Below are 18,943 nucleotides of genomic sequence, written 5' to 3' on the forward strand. Positions count from 1 at the left end.
AACAGTAATAATTAACTGACAAAACATGACACTGTCCAGATGAGATAGGTGTGGAAGCCAGTTGACCACATTAGAGTGACAAGAATAGCACTAGAGTAGGGAAAGCAGTGGTAAGCTCAGCAGTGCTTTTACTGGTACCTCTGGTAGTATCAGCATGACTGCCATTTCTGTAACGGAGACACACAGCCCAGGCGCACTATAGGGTATTCCTGGGATACTCCTGTGAGCATATGTAGTTGAAAAAATGGATCAAAACAGGTGATGAAAGACTTGGTCTCCAGCTTGTGCATTTCCAAAATCTGTATCAACAACCACAGTTTTTGCTAGCAACCTGAAAAATAATTTTGGGTGCTACTGTAGCCTCTGAAGCCACTAGCATATGCATGGTTTACCTTACCCGGACTTCGAGTCATGCACAGATTGCTCTGGCATAACAAGTTCGTGTATATTAGTTACATGGAAACTTTCCAAACACGTAGTCTGCCACACTGCATGCTGCAGCAATTGCAAGCTAATTTAGCTTCTTAAATCACATTTTCCCCACAAGTATTTTTCAGACTGTGTGCAAGCGTATGGAGAGTCAGTGCAGATGACACGCATTAGCTTATCGTTCTACAGCAACTCCTTCACATGCAAAACTCTTGCAGTTCTCCAGTGTTTTGGAGTTCCCCCTTACCAATGCTTTGGAGATTATGGGTTTTCCAGGTGAACCAAATAACCATTACTTGTAACTGCACAATTGCAGAACAGAATCAGAGATCAATATTCAAAAGTGAGGTAAGGTATGTTTCTTAAAAAACTGTACCTGAAGGCTCGGATGGTGGTAAGACCTTCAACGGTCTCTGAAAAGTGGGAGAGTAATGGTAGCTGAGTGCTGTCATCCAGCTGCTGCAGGTCCCTGGAGGGGGTTATGAAAAGAATTTTGTAAAAAACCAGTTTTGTTGTGCAGTTATTTGCTTGGAAGAAGCCTAAGAAATGAAAGAGAATATCATCACAATAATTATACATATATAATCAGCAGAGTGTGAGACAGGTAACTAAGAACCCAGAAGGATTATTCTTTTGAAATGTGAATACAAACAGTGCTGGAGTTCTCTGGGTCTTTTCTTTCACCGCTTTCCCTTGATTCTCCTATGTTCTTATTTCTCATGCTCAATTGTTTGTTTATTTAAACACTATTCTGGCCCTATACTGAATATAAATTTAATGGGATACAGCAAACAAGAGCATGAGCTGAGCAGAAGGCAAAAAGCAACAACTTCTCTCTGCTCTTCATCCCCATCTGATGCATGACTTCTCACTGAGCTCATACGCTTGGTAAATGGGAGCCGACAGTCATCATTAGATTGTGCTTCCCACTTTCACATTTAGTCATCAAATAGCTGAAGCACATGTGGGGTGCAATTCTATTTAGTCTCAGTTCCTTCCAGCAGGAAGCCAATTGGTTGCAGAATCCCTCTTGATCCATGCATACATGAAGGGATAAATGCAGCATTGCTGCAAATGCTTCTTGAGCTCCATGGGGAGGGAAGCTGTGTGACTTAAGAGAAAAATCACAGATGTGGCTAAATTTTTTCAACTTGTAACAAAACCTAACAGATGACCAGAACAAGAGATCCAAAATGGACATCAGTATCACCACAGTTATACTGCGTTCTCCAGCCTCTCCCTGCCTTTACAGATTTCTTCCTCAGTTTCCCTTTTCTGTCACCACATTTTCTTGGACGTGCCCATCATGCAGCCTTTGAAGAGGACAGAATTCAGTTGGGGTTTTTTTGTGTGTAATGTGAACTCTAAGAAACTTTGACCAGGGACAAAGACCCTGCTCATGCTTCCCAGAATTTCTGCTTAAAAGCTACAGAGGAATGCACTTGTAAAATGACACATTTTCACTACAGTGAATTTGGGTCACTTTCAGAGGGGTTTTGATAGGACCAAATTTAAACATGCAGTTCCCCAGCACTGTGATTCTGCAATGCAATCATGCACTGCAGACATTTCTCCTGCCAGAATGATACTGGTTTGTGCTCTTACCGTGATGCAACTCGGAAGTACTTCTGGATGAAGTAACACATGATTGCGAGGGGAACCAGGGCAATGAGAAACATCGGAGTGACGTACGAGATGACAGCAAGAGCAGATACACACAGCAATGTGGAGCGACTCAAGCACTCCAGGGTAGCTGGAATGTGCTGCATAAAGAATAAGCCCACACAATCTTTCATAACTTATCAAGTTTGAAACACTATTATTTTATTTTCTGTTCTCCCACTTACACAAAAAATGTTAAAGATTTGAAGTACTAAACATACAGATCTGCTTTTGAGTTGGCTGCTGGGTTTTGGAAAAGTCTGAAGGTATTTCTGTGGGGATGCTTAGATGTTTGCACTGTGGACAACAATCCTCATGTCCAAGGATCACAGATAGCATGCAGTAGTGGATTTTGGCATCTGAATTGATCCTATGAACTGGCATTGTACTCTGGGGTAAACACTGATAATTTGAATTTCAGTCATTTGTTCTGGGCAACAGCATTTACCCTTCTCTCATTTCATTTGCTCATGTGTTGAGTTAATATGTTTACCCACTTTTGAAAAAAGAAAAAGAAGATCCTCTTAATTTGGGGATATCACTGTTGGCCTAATTTCACTTTCCCTTTCTGTGTGGGGCATCTTAGTCAAATAAAAGTGGGTTGTTGGTTTTTTTGTTTGTTTGGTGGTGGTTGTGTTGGTTGCTTTTGGTGGTGTTTTTTGTTTGTTTTTTCAACTGTGCATTTAAGATGCGGAATTAATTCCAAACCTAGAAAAACCACAATACAACCTGATACAGTAGTCAAATATATGCATTATCAGTAAACTTCATCCAACTGAGTCTGCAATAAATGAAAATCCAGTCTTTCAGATTGAGAAAGACAGGATAACCTGGGAGGTCGATGATATTTATTGAGTACCTGGTCGATGGTATTGCAGTCAGCTGAAAATCTGTTTAATATACTTCCCAGAGGTGTTGTTTCAAAAAACCTGAAGTGAGACAGGGAATGGGAAAGATTACAATACTGATGCCAGAATGGGTTGACATTTCTTTTTCTCTCGTCTTCCTTAAGCTAGGTACTCAGCCACAAACAGAAATAAATTGGCATCCACAGTATACTCTCTCATTTTCCCCATAGCTATGACTTTCCAATAAAATGGCCATCTTGCATCTGGAACATAAGGCAACAATTGCAAGTGTGGCCTCAGCTCCCTCTGCTGCCTAAGCTACATAAATCACATGATTACATTAAAAAAAACAATTCAGCTTTGCAGCTTGAGGACCCTTCATTAAAACTGCAAACAAAGTGAATGCATTTTTCTGGCAATAGACATGTATAACTAAGAAAGGCTGTTGGAATAATACAGCAAAACATCCTTCCATTTGCATGTGCGAAATGCAAACTTCATTACTCTGTAATTGTTACCTAAGTCATGTTGAACCTTGAGCTCACAGAATGGTGGAGGTTGGAAGGGACCTCTGGAGATCATCTAGTCCAACTCCCCTGCTAAAACAGGTTCACCTAGACCAGGTTGATTGCATATGAACCCAGGTGGGTTTTGCAAGTCTCCACAGGAGATTCCACAACCTCTCTGGGCAGCTTAGTCCAGTGCTCTGGCACCCTCACACTTTTTCCTTAGATTTAAATGAAACCTTCTTCTATGTTGTGGTTTGTCCTTGTCACTCCTTGTCCTATCATGGGGCACCACTGAAAAGAGCTAAGGCCCATCCTCTTGACCTCTGCTGCTTTAGATATTCATATGCATTGATAAGATCCCTTCTCCATCTGCTCTTTCCCAGACTAAACAGCTCCAGGTCTCAGCCTCCCCTCACAAGACAGATGCTCCAGTACCCTCAATTGTCTTCATGGCCCTCTTTGGTCCCTTCTCCAGCAGTTCCTAGTCTCTCAAAATAGGGACCCAGAACTGGATATAATCTCTTGGTGTGGCTTCAGCAGGGCAGAGTAAAGGTTGAGGAGAACCTCCCTCGACCTGCTGGCCACACTTCTTAGTGCACCCCAGTAGACAATGTATGGATAGTTTAAAATCAACAAGGCATTTTTTCCTAATGTTCAGGAACACCTGTAGGTTTGAATCAAGCTACAGCTTTTCTTTTATGCATTAGAAAAGAAAACATATGCACGACAACTTTACCAGTAATGTACATCCCAGTGTAATGATGCCACTGATGACATTTGTCTAAGGTCATTATCATATGCTGCCTGATAGCAAATCTTTACAGTGATTAAGATTATGATGCATGCTATGAAGGAACTCTACAACATATTGATCAATAATTGTGGTTTCTCCCTAATTAAAAACAGCAAAGAGAAATTAAACAGGCAAGAAAAGTAAATCTCTCATGTTGCAGTCATGTATTTGACCAGTGTCCAGGAACTGAAGCAGCCTGGCTGGCATTTTCAGAAACTGCTCAGTGGTTTGACATCTGGTGACTTTCAATGACACATGAAAAACAAAGTAATTCACAGTCATTTCTTAATGAAAGCTGTGCTTAGAAGGCTGCTTTGGAGTAAGGAACACAAAATGAGTACAACACTATTTGTATTAGAATCGGAGGAGTACCTCATTGGAGCCAAAATAATTTTATTTAGTAAAGAAGAATGTAGCTTCTTGGTGACTTTCAAACCAGTCCACTCCACTGCTATTGATGTGACAAGACACAATACAATCCCAAGGCAGCAGAGAATGCTGAAAATTTTTGAATATGAAGAATGGTTGAAATCCTAAGAAAGAATAACAAAAGTTATTCACTGTAAACATTTAAAATTTATTGTAAAAACATGAATACAGAACTGAAAAAACCAAATAAAAGGAACAAATCCTTTCTCCTCCCTAAATTAAACTGCCAGTGATTCTCAGCCATCTTAAACCACAATTTATTATCCTTTAGAGAGAAGAGTGGGTGAAATGAGGAGATCAATCAGAAATTTAAAACAATTCAAAAATCTCTGGAAAGATGCATTGGATAATTTCATTTGAAAGTAAAAACATCCTCAAAGCATTGATTATGGCTTTGTTTTTTAATAAAAACAAAATAATAGTTTTTACTTCAAAATATTCATTTAATGGTAAATCCTACCATCCATAGAGCATCTTTTAGAGGTGAAAGCATGACTCCAGTGAAATCATACATGCCCTTCCCAACATTGATGTGGATTATTTGTAGGCACTAAATCCTGATAAAGAAAACAATCCCATCTCTAACAAAATCCCTCCACTACTGCTTTATACATACAGAATACTCTGCTAAATAATGCTGTGGTCAGTTCCATGTGGAATTAACACAAAAATCAACTGAAAAAAAGCACGCCTCTCACAAAAAGAAAAACCAGCCTGTCCTTCCCATATGTGACAAAAGCTGTAAGCCCTGCTTGCAGTGAGAAAGCAATAGTGAACTACAATATCAAAATCCCTTTGCAGGCCAAGGATTAGGCATATCAGCTAGATGATGGAAGTACAGCACATCTAGCAAAAAGAGATGAACAACACACTAAACTTATCCATTAGTTTTATTGCACTCTTACCCCACAATGGATTAACCTTCAATACTATGGAGTTTCTGTTACTATAAATACAGTGCAGTGCATGCAAATCTTGACAGAGGTTTACCACCAGTTAAATCAGAAGAAGGTGGTGAAGAAGTCTTGCATACCTCCTCACAGTGAGAGCAGTTTTTCAGCTCTAGCTCTGCTTTCCAAGAAATGGCTTCTGAGGTCCAGCACGCCAGGCAATAGTCAATGGCCACCATTACTGTGTGCTTCAGGAGCTGGGACAGCACCAGCAGCGGCAGAAGGAGGATTCCTGCTGCACTGAGGTACTTGCCACAGGCTCTCCAGGGCATCTTTGCTCTCTGATGCAGCACTGAAGACAGGTTGTCTTCATCATCGCTTTCTGTTACTTCTTCTGCAACATGCAAGAAAAACAAAGTACAGTCACACTGACTTACTTGTACACACCTTCCACAGGGACTGGTGAGCAGCAGCTAAATCAACTGTACCACACACAGAATGTCTTCGAGGTGAAATTAACTGCACATAGTCGTGCACATAATCACCTGCTAAATTGTAGTAGTAATGCATGCTAAAAAGATGCAAAAAACCTTAGCACTTGGTGATTAATGTCTTCAATCATGTTTTTGCAATTTGGAAGTACTTGATTGACAAACACTGATTGCAATTTTTACCTACACAAATCCATAAACAAGTGTGCCTGAAGCTCACCCAGGGTAAATTGTTCACTACTAGTCCTCTGCCATTATCAAATCATGTTCAATTATAAGGGAAAAACCTCAAAGTTGAGAGGAAGCTGACTGCTGAATGCTTGAAATCACTGTGGTCCAGAGAAAAAAACAATGGAAATAGCACTCAACACACTGGAAAAATTATTAACTGCTTCTCTTGCCAGTTTGAACTATGTTAACCCATTCTAATATAATTTAGCTGTGAAGAGTAATGTAGTGGTGCTGGGTTCAAAGGGCGCCCTTTTACCTTCATCCTCTTCATCGTCTTTCAGCAGAGCTTCACGGGAATACATAGTCCTTCGGAGATTCGTTCTTTCCAAAACAGTTTTACTTTCAATAGTAGTCTCCTAAAAAAGAGACAGTTCAAATGTTTAACTAAATAATTACTATAACACTAGCAAAATTACTATATTAATGGCAAAATTTGTTTCCAGTCAGAATATCAGTAAAAAAGAAAAAAAAAAGTGTGAATCTTACAGGAGGTAGTCAGAAGTGTTTGATTTACTACCTGTGTGTAGAACCAATGGATGTAAATTAGATATCTGACATTAATTTCATGTTGCCAATCCCAAGCCTCTTGGAGTCTTAGCTTGGACAGATATCTTTGAATCAATAAGAACTAAGATCAATATCTCATCATACTGTGTTACAAAATGTGTTGGCAATGAAGAGAGCTTGATATAGGCACATCTAAAAAGCTGAGAAAATGGAGGCATCTTTATAGAAGCAGCTGTCAGAATTGCACATTGCCAATGCTTTCCCTAAAATAGCCCCATTCATAGACTTCAGAATATTTTGATAGAGTTTCCTATCAAAAATGGATCAGAGGCAACAGTATCAGGGAAATGTGAGATGTCCAGACAAATTTATCTTAATAGATAAATAATAAAGGTAGTATTAGTATTAATGTAGTATTAAGTCAGAAATCACACACAGCTCTCCAATCCTTGCTACTGTTTCAACCTAAGGGAAAAAAAGTCAGTTTTTGCAAATGTTAATTGCCCTGCCAATTAAAAACCTTCTCCAGCTCTTGGTCTTGTCGATTCATTAATGTCTTCCAGTGTTCAAAGAGCTCAGTCTCTGATTTCTGAATGTCCTTGAGTGTTCCTTCTCTCTGGATGTTGCCATCTTTCATCGCGATTATCTATAAAGTTGGAAACACAAGTGGTGAGATAAATAGCCATGCATCTCTATTTTAAAGCTACATGGCTGAGCCTGGACAGTATTTTCTCTTTTCTTAAATAAATCACATTTCTGAGAACAAATCTGTCTTCTAAAAAGACTGTGGATTTTTCTCTTGACTCTACCCCTTTTGCACAAGATGCTGCAAGTCCCAGAAATTTCCTGCACTTCAGGTTTTCAGAAAGGAAGGCTCTTTTAACTAAGAAGAAGGAAGGGTCCTTGTCAGCAGACAGAAAAACACATTACTCTTCCTAACTACAAGTCATTAGCAAGATAAGATATTCAAGTTCTCTTACCTACTAAAAGGAAAAGGCTTTTAGCACCACACTGTGCGCAGCATGTTTTGCCCTCAGTCAGGCAATTAGATAGGAGCATGCTGGCTTCACTGTCTGTTTGGTATCATGGATCTGATAAGGAAAAGCTAGGGAACTTGAAACTCTAAAGCTTTTAAAAGCATAAAGAGTGGACAGTTAGAAAAATAAGTACTTCATTAAGTATTTTCTAATGATGTCACGTGAGTTCACAATCCACGTGCCTCATTCTCCAATTCTCCTCATCAGATCTGAGGTGAAGGTAGTTCCACTGGGTGTAAAATAGAGTTACACTGATACAAACTGGGAACCACACCCTTTGGACTGCCTTGCATATAGAATTTTTTTTCATTTCTCCGTGGAAACTCAGACAGTTCCATGGGCAGGAGATGGAAGGAGTGGAGAAATAATCTGTTCCACTTATTGCTAAGAATTGACACCAGAGGAAAGGGAAGAATAAAGCAAGCAGGAATCTGCTTGTGGTCAGTTTAATTAGGAAACCTGTAATTGGGCTGGACCTTGAATTCTTCTGAGAGTTTAGCTATAAAGAATTCGGAAGAACATCACCTATCCTTCAAGTCAAAGTTTTATTTAAAATTCCTTAATAAAATAACAATCCCTGCTGCACTCCATTGTGTAAGACTTGCTAAGGCTTAATGATTCCTGTGCTTTGGAAACCCTCCTGAACTATTTCTTGGTACTTTTAAATTATAAATCTAATTAATATAAGTTCTTCATGTCCTGCAGGCTCTTTGAAACAGTGTATTTCAGAAAGCATTACTGACACTCAGAAGATAACAGGAATAAGATAATTCTCATAGACTATCTCATAAAACATGAATGCTTACAAATGGGTCTGTTATTCATGAAGAAAATGATAAAAGTTTACACTGATGCAAGGCTGTGCATATTAAAAATTGCAAGTATAAAACAATTGGAAAAGAGGAAGTTAAGATGAACTCTCCATCACAGGGAGGGGAAAAGGCAGAAAATTCCTGTATCCTGAGAGCCACTAACCAGAAAACCAGAACTGTGTTGAAAAGAGCAACAGTTCTTCAAGTCCCAGCAGACACCATAAAGGATAAATGCTGCCCACAACAACATGATCAGAACAAGATTAATGTCTGTCTGCAACTTTATAGGAGGACAATATGAAGAAGAGTAAGCAGCTGACATATGATTGTTTCTTGAGAGGGAGTAACTGATGATACATAGTCTGTGCAAGCTGCAAATGAGAGGAGTCCTGCTAGGAGGCATAACTGCAGTCATCAATCCTCAAGTGCAAGTTATCCTGTAGCTGGATAACTGCAGGAGAACTAAGTGCAAGGCCAGTATGAATCAATGAACTAAACCAAAACATGCAAAAAAAACAAACCAACAAAAAAATCAAACCCCCCAAATCTCCGTATCCTACTTGATTTGCTTCACCTTTGACACTTGCAATTGCAAACTGTTACAGACAGCATACTTTCAATTTTCTGTAAACTACAAGATGTAACAAAGAAATCGAACCAAACAACACTACATTTCTTAATATTTTACCAATTTACAGAGGGTTAAGCTGTTGTTGATACATGATGTACTAAGCACAAGGAAATACTCTTCTTATATTTCCATTCACCTCAACATCCATAAACAACTTTTTTTGTGGCAGCACAGACAACAGTAACATCCCAGAAGAGGCAAATATGTTATTCAAACATTTCACTGGGTTTTGAGATCAAAAAAGTGAGCAAAATTTTCCCATATAAAGTTTCTGGGTACTCCATATATTTTAAATGCAGTCTGCTTTCAGCTCTAGGAAAATCCAGCTGATTTACATATTCTGGGATGGGAATCCCACAATTATGGCACCTAAAACTCACTGGCTCATTTCCAAAATATCTTTGTTATGTTTCTCCTCACTAAAAATACCACTTGGTTGGACAGGTGAAGCAACAGCCTTGTGTGTGCCACCTGAAAAACTGGGGAGAGCTTTCTTACCCAGTCAGCATGGGGCAAGTACTGCAGCTTGTGAGTTACTAGCACAATGGTCCGCTTGTCTTCCCGTAGCATTTTCAGGATCCCTTCTTGCATGAGATGGTCACTTAAGTGGATATCCAGTGCAGAAAATGGATCATCCTGCCACAAGGAAAAGAGGTCAGACTGCAGCCAGCACTTACAGGATTCAAGCAGATAGAGTTCAATACTAGTAAAACCAGGTCGATAACTATAAACAAGCAAAAGAGACCATCAGAAGATCAGATTTGTTCTGAGGAATGGTTTTCAGAAACACCCCAACAAACCTCAAACTGTCTTTCTGCAGTGAGTACTCAGACATAGGGCAATGTCAGCTGTGTGTAAATGCTGATTTCATAAGGGTTCTGGGAGCTGCTGCTCTCCCCAGATGTGTTTCACAGCCTGCATAACTGCAGCACATCGTGGCTGTCAGACTCAAGACAGCAATGTAAGCCTGTGGCATATGTTACGTAAGTGCTCCAGGAATGGTGACACAGAGCACTGTTTTATTTCCCTTGTACAGAATTGCCTTCTGGTTTAGGGTGGGTTGTTTGTGTTTTTTTTAAATCCATAAATCAAAACTCTAACAATGAAACACAAAAGGAGAAATACTGATTAATATGATGACTCTGCTTAGATGCTTCATTTACAACCAAGATTAATTTACTGAATCAATGAATTATATGCAATCAATTTAGGCATAAACTAATTTGTACCATCTTTTGGGGGACTTGTTTACCTAATCCTAGTTATATGGAATAATAAATCTCATCATTTTGCTTGCACTAGTTATACTGGTAGTATAATTTACTTGGTATTTACTGGTAATTTACTTGGTTTTACTAAACCCAGGATGCCTTAGAAATAGTTTTGTTTTCTTCAGAAGTGTGCTGATAAAGTCGGACTGAATTTGAATCGGTTCTGCTCACTGAGTGACAACATTGCCACCAGTTAGATATGATGAGGTGTAAGAAAACAGGTGAATGCTCTAGAAAATACCCTGCAAATTTCCTTCCTTTTGGTTTTGCAACAATTTCTCTTGTAACTGTGTTACTTTAGTATTGCTTCTTTAATGCACATGCAAAATCAAAAAGATCTGCCATCAGCAAGAAGATCTACCACCGCTGAAATTCTAATCAAGCACAGCGTTATAGCAGAACACCTGAAAAGTGCTTTTGAAACACAGCAACTTCTGACTGCAATAGGGAATTTATTCTTAAGTTGTGTGTGCCCTTTGCTCACTGAGCAAGGCTGTGTGTCTGGTGTCAGCTTCACTGCTGCATTCTTCTGACCTGGCACAGATCTAACATCATCCTGAGCCCCGAGTCTGCGCACAGCCACCTCGTATGCAACGGTGCAGCTCTGTGAGCTGTAAATGCCAGCTGAGAGAACAGGATATTACACTGTGGTATCAGGCAAGGCTTTTCATTAAGGTGGCATTCACCACATGATGATGCACTGACTACAAGGTACCTAAAAACCAAATCTGTTCATTCAACAGGACTAGTCCAACATGCAACAAATAAAACATGCTGACTTAATGTTATTAAGAATAAAATAGGTAATGAATTATCACATGACCCCTTTTTTGTATCTGCAGTGATCACAAGTTCAGAGAATACAGAAGATTATTGACTATGAGGTGTGTTCTTGTCACAGAATCACAGAATGCTGGGGGTTGGAAGGGACCTCTGGAGATCGTCTAGTCCAACCCCCCTGACAATGCAGGTTCACCTAGATCAGGCTGCACGGAAATGTGGTCCAGGTGGGTTTTGCAAGCCTCCAGAGAAGAAGGCTCCCTAACCAGCCTGCTCCAGGGCTCCAGCACCCTCACAGCAAAGAAGTTTCTCCTCCTGAGGAGGTGGAATTTCCTGTGTTCCAGTTTGAATCCATTGTCCCTCATCCTATCACAGGGCATCACTGAAAAGAGCCTGGCCTCTTCTTCAAATCCACCCTTCAAATATTTGTAAACATTAATAAGATCTGCTTTTAGTCTTCTCCAGGCTGAACAGCCTCAGGTCTTCCAGCCCTTCCTCCTAAGAGAGATGTTCTATTCCCTTAATCATCCCCATAGCATCTGTTGCACTCTCTCCAGTAGTTCCCTGTCTCTTGTAAGACACTTTCATACAAGACATTTTCATAAGCAGTTGTTTACAAATTCAGTTTTTAAAGAACTCTTAGCAAATACTAATGTATGCTATTCCTGATTACTTTTAAAAGACTGTTAACTGGGAAAAGAAGTGCTTTCCACATTATCAGACGATGAGAAAACCTTCTGTCAGACTACTAAGTGCCCTGCACAAAAGCGACAAAAGTGACAAAGCCAAGTTAGAACCCAATACTGGATCTGCTGACTTGCAGCACCTGGCTCAACTTCCACTCCATAGTGATTTCCAGGAAATGCTCTACACATGAAGGAAGCACATATTGATCACCCAGATTACAGGAAAAGGTCTAAGTAACCGCTAAGACTTTAAGGGATGACCTCTAATGTTTACAATTTTTCTAATCCCATGTGACTCATGTCTCACAGCCATAGCAGCTGCATTCAAAGCACCTTAAAAATTAAGTGTAAGAAGGAAACCCTAAATTGGACAGCTAGCAAACTCACTACTAGGATGTGTAGGATGCATCTGTTTTCCCACCTACTAGGTTTTCATAGCCTGCTCTCACTCCTTTTTCCATAGCACTTCTTTTGAAGATGGGACAGGATATACACAGGAGATAGCTTAGTTTGTTGCAGAAAGGAAACATCCAAGACACAGGACAACACTCATTTTAGTTCTGAGACATCTTAGGAATTCCATTAATACAGAAGAGACTATTAAATTTCTACATACCAAAGATAAACACAAGGATCAGAGTCAAATGTCAGCGGACAGAGGGGAAGCATCAGCATTTCAACTGGTATCCTAATACCTATCTATTGCTCTGCAGCATTTACAAAGTACTCCTTACCTGCAGACTAGCTAACAGCAGATACAAAATAAACAGTGCACATTTGGCTTTGCCCAGTGAAGCACTATGATCTCTGTGTGTTACCCATGTACTGCTCCAAATGCTGACATCTTGTGCTTCTATTTGGACCATGAACATAATGGCATCTACTCACCAGGAACACAACATTTGTCTGCTGGTAAAGTGCTCTTGCCACACTGATGCGTTGGCGCTGCCCTCCAGACAGATTAATACCCTGGAGATAAGCAGGAGAAAAACAATCAGACACTTGTAAAAACATCAACTGAATATTCAGATTCTGATTAAATTATCCACAGAAGTCTTTCTGGACAAAGAAACCCAGAGAATTTTTTTGAAAGTGTGGGCCTGCAATTCATCTGGGAACACAGTAAACAAATTGTTAGGACAGCCAGAGCACTCCATCTGGAGCTGTACTCCATACACATTAGAGGGGTGGGAAATGTTTAATGCTTTTTGTGACATCATTGTGTAGATGGCATGTCTGAAGCTGTATTCTACACGTCAGAGGGGCAGGAAAGGTTCAATAGCTGTGGTGACATAATGGTGTAGGTGGCATAGATATTCTGCAGGCAGTCCAAAACAGAATTCTACTCAGAAGTCAGCCTTATGAGACTGGCTGTGTCCTGGGGTTTATTTTTCTAGTTGTATACTGCTGTAAGTTACTTATCCTCCCTGTGGTCCCTCTGCAGTTTCACCAACACCTGTAGCTCTCATAAGCCAGAACTGCTGCCAAAAAAAACTACTCCACCTCCTCCTTCCACTCCACCTCCTGTCAAAAAGCATTCATTTGGCTACACAAGGAACTTGGTTAGGACCTAGTCCATGTAAAATTAATATTGTAGCCCGTGTGGAGATTAGGTATGGAAATGTATCCTTCAATGTAAATATGTGGGGTGGATTATTATGGTTTGAGAATTTGGGGTTTATTTTATTTGTGACAGACCTGGTATATGCCTGAGAAACAGTTTACTAATCTGCAACTTGTTTCCTTTCTTATGACTCCCTAATCTTCTCTGATGTGCTGAAGCTTGGTTTGCTGTTGATTAAATGCCTGCCCTTTTGAAATGAAGGGGTTCTAAAAGAATCAATGAATTATTTATTTTACTCCTAAAGAAACCAAAAAATGCACTGTGAAATCAGGATCTCTGAGACAGTGGCCACAGAATAGTCAAACATTCTGATAGCAGCATGTTTGAACCACTGCAGCTCACATAAATGACAGGGTTTCCATGTTTACTGAGCAATAAGCTTTCAGACTAATGACCCAAACACACTTCACTAAAAGATTACCTTTGTTGCCAAATAACCAGTAAGATTTTAAGAACACATCAAAATAATAAAACCCCTTCTATATATTTAAAACAAAAATAGAAGCCTGTAGCTGTTTACTGACCCTCTCTCCAATCTGAGTTTGGTCTCCATGAGGCAGAATGTCAATATCAGGCTGGAGGGAACAAGCATCAATTACTGCTTTGTACCTGCGGAAACAAAAAACGTAGTGCAAAATCCACACAGATACTGCTAAAGAAGCACATTTCCTACCTGCAGAGGAACAAAAATTAACCAGCTGGAAAAATCACACAGTGGAAAACATATTTGTTAGCCACTAATTGTTCTAATGGGATCTCTCTCAATCACAGGGAAGTAAATAGTATTTCAGCTAAGAAAAAGCAGCTCCCAGTTAAAAATATCCAATAGTTAAAACCAGGCAAAACAAGCGCCGCTTCTTCCCTGGTATATTGTTACTGGTTAGCATTTAACTTTTTTCATGCCCAAGACCTTTGTTTCTTGTTTGAATATCCAAAGATGACAGAAGAATGCATGTAGGACATGAATGCACAGTCAACCATTTTTTAAGTGCCAGGGCGGGGGGATGGAATACCAGCAATTAATTTTAAAGATCTTAGAATGTTTGGTGGGCATTCAGACTGGATAAAAAGGCAGGCCATTAATCCTTCACAATGGCCCAAACACTGAAATGATAATAAACATCATTCCCACTCACAAATGGCTAATGCTCTTTTAAGACAGTTAAACCAGTCAAGTAGGCATTAGAAAAGAATGCTCTATGCTAAGTAAGGACACTCCTTGGAAATGAAACAACTTCTGCACTTAAGTTCAAGTGAGACAGAACTCTGTCTTTTGTGCCCTTCAGGAAAGCCATGGTCCAAGGGGGACCATGTAGGACTCAGGGTCTTTTGCCACTATTCAGGCAGGTGCAGTACATTGTTAGAAGGAGATGGAGACCCTAAAGTCAACTGAGGCCAGTGCAATTCCATTATTGCCTGAAGGGGAGTAAAGCATGTGACAGTGCTGAAACCTCTTACCTCTGTTTGTTAAAAGGGCTGTCAAAGGTGATATTCTCTTCCACTGTGGCATTGAGCAACCAAGGTTTCTGTGATGCGTATGCTACTGATCCTCTTTTCCTGGGGGAAAAAACCAACCATAAAACAGTGTGCCCAGCTTATCAGTACAATAGATGTGTTTGGAACCTGTGTTCCTTATAAAGGAAGATAAGGGGATAAGGTTTCAAAAATGCTGACTTTCATTTCTTGTCTCTCATCAAGTTAAAAAATCAGATTTTAAATTCCTTGCAGAATAATGAAACTGTTCACCTAAATGAATTTCATTTTGTTCCCTTTCTGCTGCAAGAGGTATGTTGGAGAGGCTAGCTTAATAAAGCTGCCTCTTGAGCAGCACAGCTGTCAGGAAGAAAATTACCAAGAATCTCAGCTCTGTTTGAATAGATTAACAAAGAAGAAGAACAACAAAACTTACAGAAAATTTCTAGTTAGGCAACACCTATCAGGAAGGATGTTCTAAAGATATTTTTAAGGTGTTTAAAATTAACTCCACATATGCACAAAGGCAATTTCTCCTGCCCCAAACATTTTTTTTCCCCATTCTGAGAAGTCAAGCCCATGAAAAAAAGGGTAGCCATGGGTAGCTTCTTTCTATGTCTACAAAGACAAGAAAAGAGAACAGAGACAAAATATATATGCTAAATTTCTCCTTGTGGAATTGCCCTCATAATGGATCTTCAGAAGAGATGGCTTAGCTGATATGTGTATTTTATTTCATAGGGATTATCACTACTATTTAAAAACTAAAGTATCTGCCTCCGAGTGAAGTAGTGATGCTCTTGTTTGCTGTTAAGGACTAAGGCAGAGCTCAGAGAAAGGAAACCTTTTTTAATCAGAGCAACCAATACTGTTGGAAAATCCAATGACATATCACTGTCTCCAGAAAGTGGCCAAAAGAGGGATCATACACCTAAAAACATATCCTTTTTCTTTCCAGCTGTATCACCTAATACAATAAAAAGATAGGACCTCTCACCCAAACCTAGCCTTTGTCTGCTAAACAGCCCTTACAGCAGCCTCCTTATAGTCGGATCTCAATGCAATTCAAACCATGAGCAGGCAAAAAGCTTCAGGCATTTTATCATTTTATCAGGAGTTAAGGTCAGTCACCCTGCTCAATTTTTCAGGCTTTCACCAAACTTGCTTAGAAATTATTACAGGATCCAATTTCTTTGACAACCCAGAGGAATAGAGTTGTATTACCCTGCTAACACGCTTCCAAGTTCAAATGTTTGATGGCTCATTAGCATTTAATTATGTTTTATGAATTATCTTTATTGGAAAAGGAAACAAACACACACAAAAAGAGGAGAAGAGACAGAATAAAATCCCCTAGGCAGCTCAGGCCACAGTCCCAAAATGTAATTCTAAGAGCATTCAATCCTGCCTCAAGAGGGAAGCATTTTTTTAATTAGTATGAAATTCTCATCCCAATGATCGAGAAATAATTGCTCGGAGCACAGCAAGACAACCATGTATTCCCTTCCCTGCCCTTTCCTTGCCTTAAACTGTGTCGTTGCTTCTCTTAATTCTCCATGCCAAAAAAAAGTTACTTCTAATTTAGTTTTTGAAACAGTACTAATGGTTTGAGGATGCTGATTTTGTAACATCTGTAAAAAGCGTTCTTTTGCTCAGAGAAGATATAAGCACTGCCAGTAAGGTGCATTCCCTGCAGAGAACCAGCATTTCTGCTCTTAGGTCATCAGTGAGAATTAAGTAAATCAAGTAATTTGGGAACAAGCAATGAGCTTGCCAAAGTTTCATTATAGACTTAGAATTTAGTGAACCTCTCTAAATTAATTTTAATTGCAAATCGACACTAGTGTGACATATCAGGGCAGATCACACTCTGGCATTAGCAAAAGCTTGCAAGTGCACCTGTACTCTGTTCCTTACAGTAAAGGGGCAGTCAAACAGAACTTCTATTGAAACTATGAGAAACAAGTGGCCAGAACCCCAGAGAACAAAATGTTCTGGAACAGAATATTTGCAAGAACACTTGCTCTGGAAGCCTACCTTGAACCTGTCTAAGGTTTCACACTTAGAAGACTGAATGCATGCAAATGCCTTAGACAAAGACTTAATGAGGAATTTACTTTGGAGGTTCAAGTAATTGCATCCTCTCTTCTAGTGCATAAACATGCCTTTTCACCAAGGGAGTGTCATTTTTTGTCCTCCAATAACTCAAGACAGACTAACCGTAGCCTCTTAATTTTCGCATAGACTCTGACAGCAAAATCCAACCTTACAATAAGTAAGACAAACCTTTCCTCAGCTCCCTGGAGGTTATGTGTTTTGGCTAATATAGGAGCAAGCCTGTTCATTAATTTAGAATGAGAAACAACGTTGTGAAGGTTGCTTGCTTAAAGTTACTAATCTAACTCTATCTTCACATCTCATTTTGTATATCCAGCAGGCTCAGTACCGACTCAAGATTACTGGAAATAAAGATAATTAAGGGATGTTCATATATAAACATACATGACTCAAACCTACCCAGCCTGAGATGTTGGCCCTTTAAAGTTATGATAAAGTAATGGAGTTATGATTATAATGGTAAAGAACATATTGCAAAGCCCTTTCTGTATGTTCTACACTGCTGACTTGGTTTTATCTTGATTATTTTGCACAATTTGTGAATTTCTAATATAGGTGAACAACTCAAAATCAGATGTTCTCCAGATATGACACAAATGTGTACTGTCCTGTACTATTCCTGCATGAACAAAATAATATGCTTCTATTATTTTCAGCTTGATGGTAGGTAATGGAACATTCTGCTGTTGGCAGTCCCAAGTACTCAGGAGCATACTTTTTGCCATTATCAAACTGCAAGGGTCACTTGCTTGTTTTATACTTCTAAATCTTGCAATAGCTTCTTACAGAGAAAACACATTTGCTTTTTAAGGATAAACAACTCAAAACAACGGAAGGGACCTCTGGAGGTTCCCATCAGCTTTGAAAGTGTTTTACCTGAATTCCGTGTCAACAGGAACCTCCTTCTCCGGGCTGCAGAAAACAAACAAGGGTTGGTTTGGGTTTTTTTAAAGCAATTCAGTGATTCCAGAGAGTGCAAACAATACCTTAAAGTACTACCACTATGTTGGAGTGAAAAATATAACAAGATGACTGCCTAACAGAAATACTCTCTTAAGCATGCTACAATTCTGTACTGATCTAAAAAATAAAAAAGAAGTTAAAGCTTCAGTTCTGATAAGCACTAAACAACCTTGTAGAAAAGTATTGAACAAATATATTCCTACAGTGCTTACCCAGCATGAACAGGATTCCCAGGACATAGGATAATGTATTTGCTTCACACAGTCTAATGCTTTTTCCTGCTTTTGAATATACTTACCATGTTGTTGTGCATACTACCTCTTACTGTTTCCTGTCCACCCCCATGTAACAGTTTCAGACATGCAAAGTCTAACTCTGATCAGATTTCTCTTGTATCTTAACAGGTCTAAATGATTTCACTCTAAACTGGCCCAGAAATCACAGTCCTAAAAAGAAAAATCTCTGATTTCTAGCATCCTTTAACATGAGCCTTAGTTTCTAGGCACATGAAAGTACTTCTTATGCTACACATGGATGGGAGCAGAGGTTTTGTAGGACTCAGTCTGACAACTAGGTAATGTGTGTGAGAAATAAGGTAAATGGAAAGAGAGTTTGATAAATCTTAAGTAAAGGCAGTAGCTCATGCAACACACAACCAAGAAAATATTCTGGTTAGAAGAAGACACGTAATGTAGTATAAGTCAGGAAAATGGGTATCATAAGGTGTTTTTCTTCTGCTGAACAAAGCTCTTGCTGACT

The 18,943-nt window shown here is 39.4% G+C and overlaps 1 protein-coding gene across 1 annotated transcript in view; it reads right to left on the reverse strand.

The window, feature by feature from the left end:
• ABCC8 (ATP binding cassette subfamily C member 8) overlaps window positions 1–18,943 on the reverse strand; it is a 69,159-nt gene that overhangs the window by 13,368 nt on the left and 36,848 nt on the right. The window contains exons 18-29 of the mRNA XM_068148097.1: window positions 18,098–18,133; window positions 15,089–15,187; window positions 14,155–14,239; window positions 12,895–12,975; window positions 9,768–9,905; window positions 7,310–7,435; window positions 6,539–6,638; window positions 5,704–5,954; window positions 4,614–4,774; window positions 2,951–3,020; window positions 2,035–2,192; window positions 806–898 (exon numbers count right to left, since the gene is read on the reverse strand). Coding sequence (XP_068004198.1) covers window positions 806–898; window positions 2,035–2,192; window positions 2,951–3,020; window positions 4,614–4,774; window positions 5,704–5,954; window positions 6,539–6,638; window positions 7,310–7,435; window positions 9,768–9,905; window positions 12,895–12,975; window positions 14,155–14,239; window positions 15,089–15,187; window positions 18,098–18,133 — 1,398 coding nt within the window. The remainder of the gene's footprint in view (window positions 1–805; window positions 899–2,034; window positions 2,193–2,950; window positions 3,021–4,613; window positions 4,775–5,703; window positions 5,955–6,538; window positions 6,639–7,309; window positions 7,436–9,767; window positions 9,906–12,894; window positions 12,976–14,154; window positions 14,240–15,088; window positions 15,188–18,097; window positions 18,134–18,943) is intronic.

This window comes from Melanerpes formicivorus, unplaced genomic scaffold (assembly GCF_026170545.1).
Source record: "Melanerpes formicivorus ecotype bairdi unplaced genomic scaffold, bMelFor1.0.p_v2 SCAF_16, whole genome shotgun sequence".
Classification (NCBI taxonomy): domain Eukaryota; kingdom Metazoa; phylum Chordata; class Aves; order Piciformes; family Picidae; genus Melanerpes; species Melanerpes formicivorus.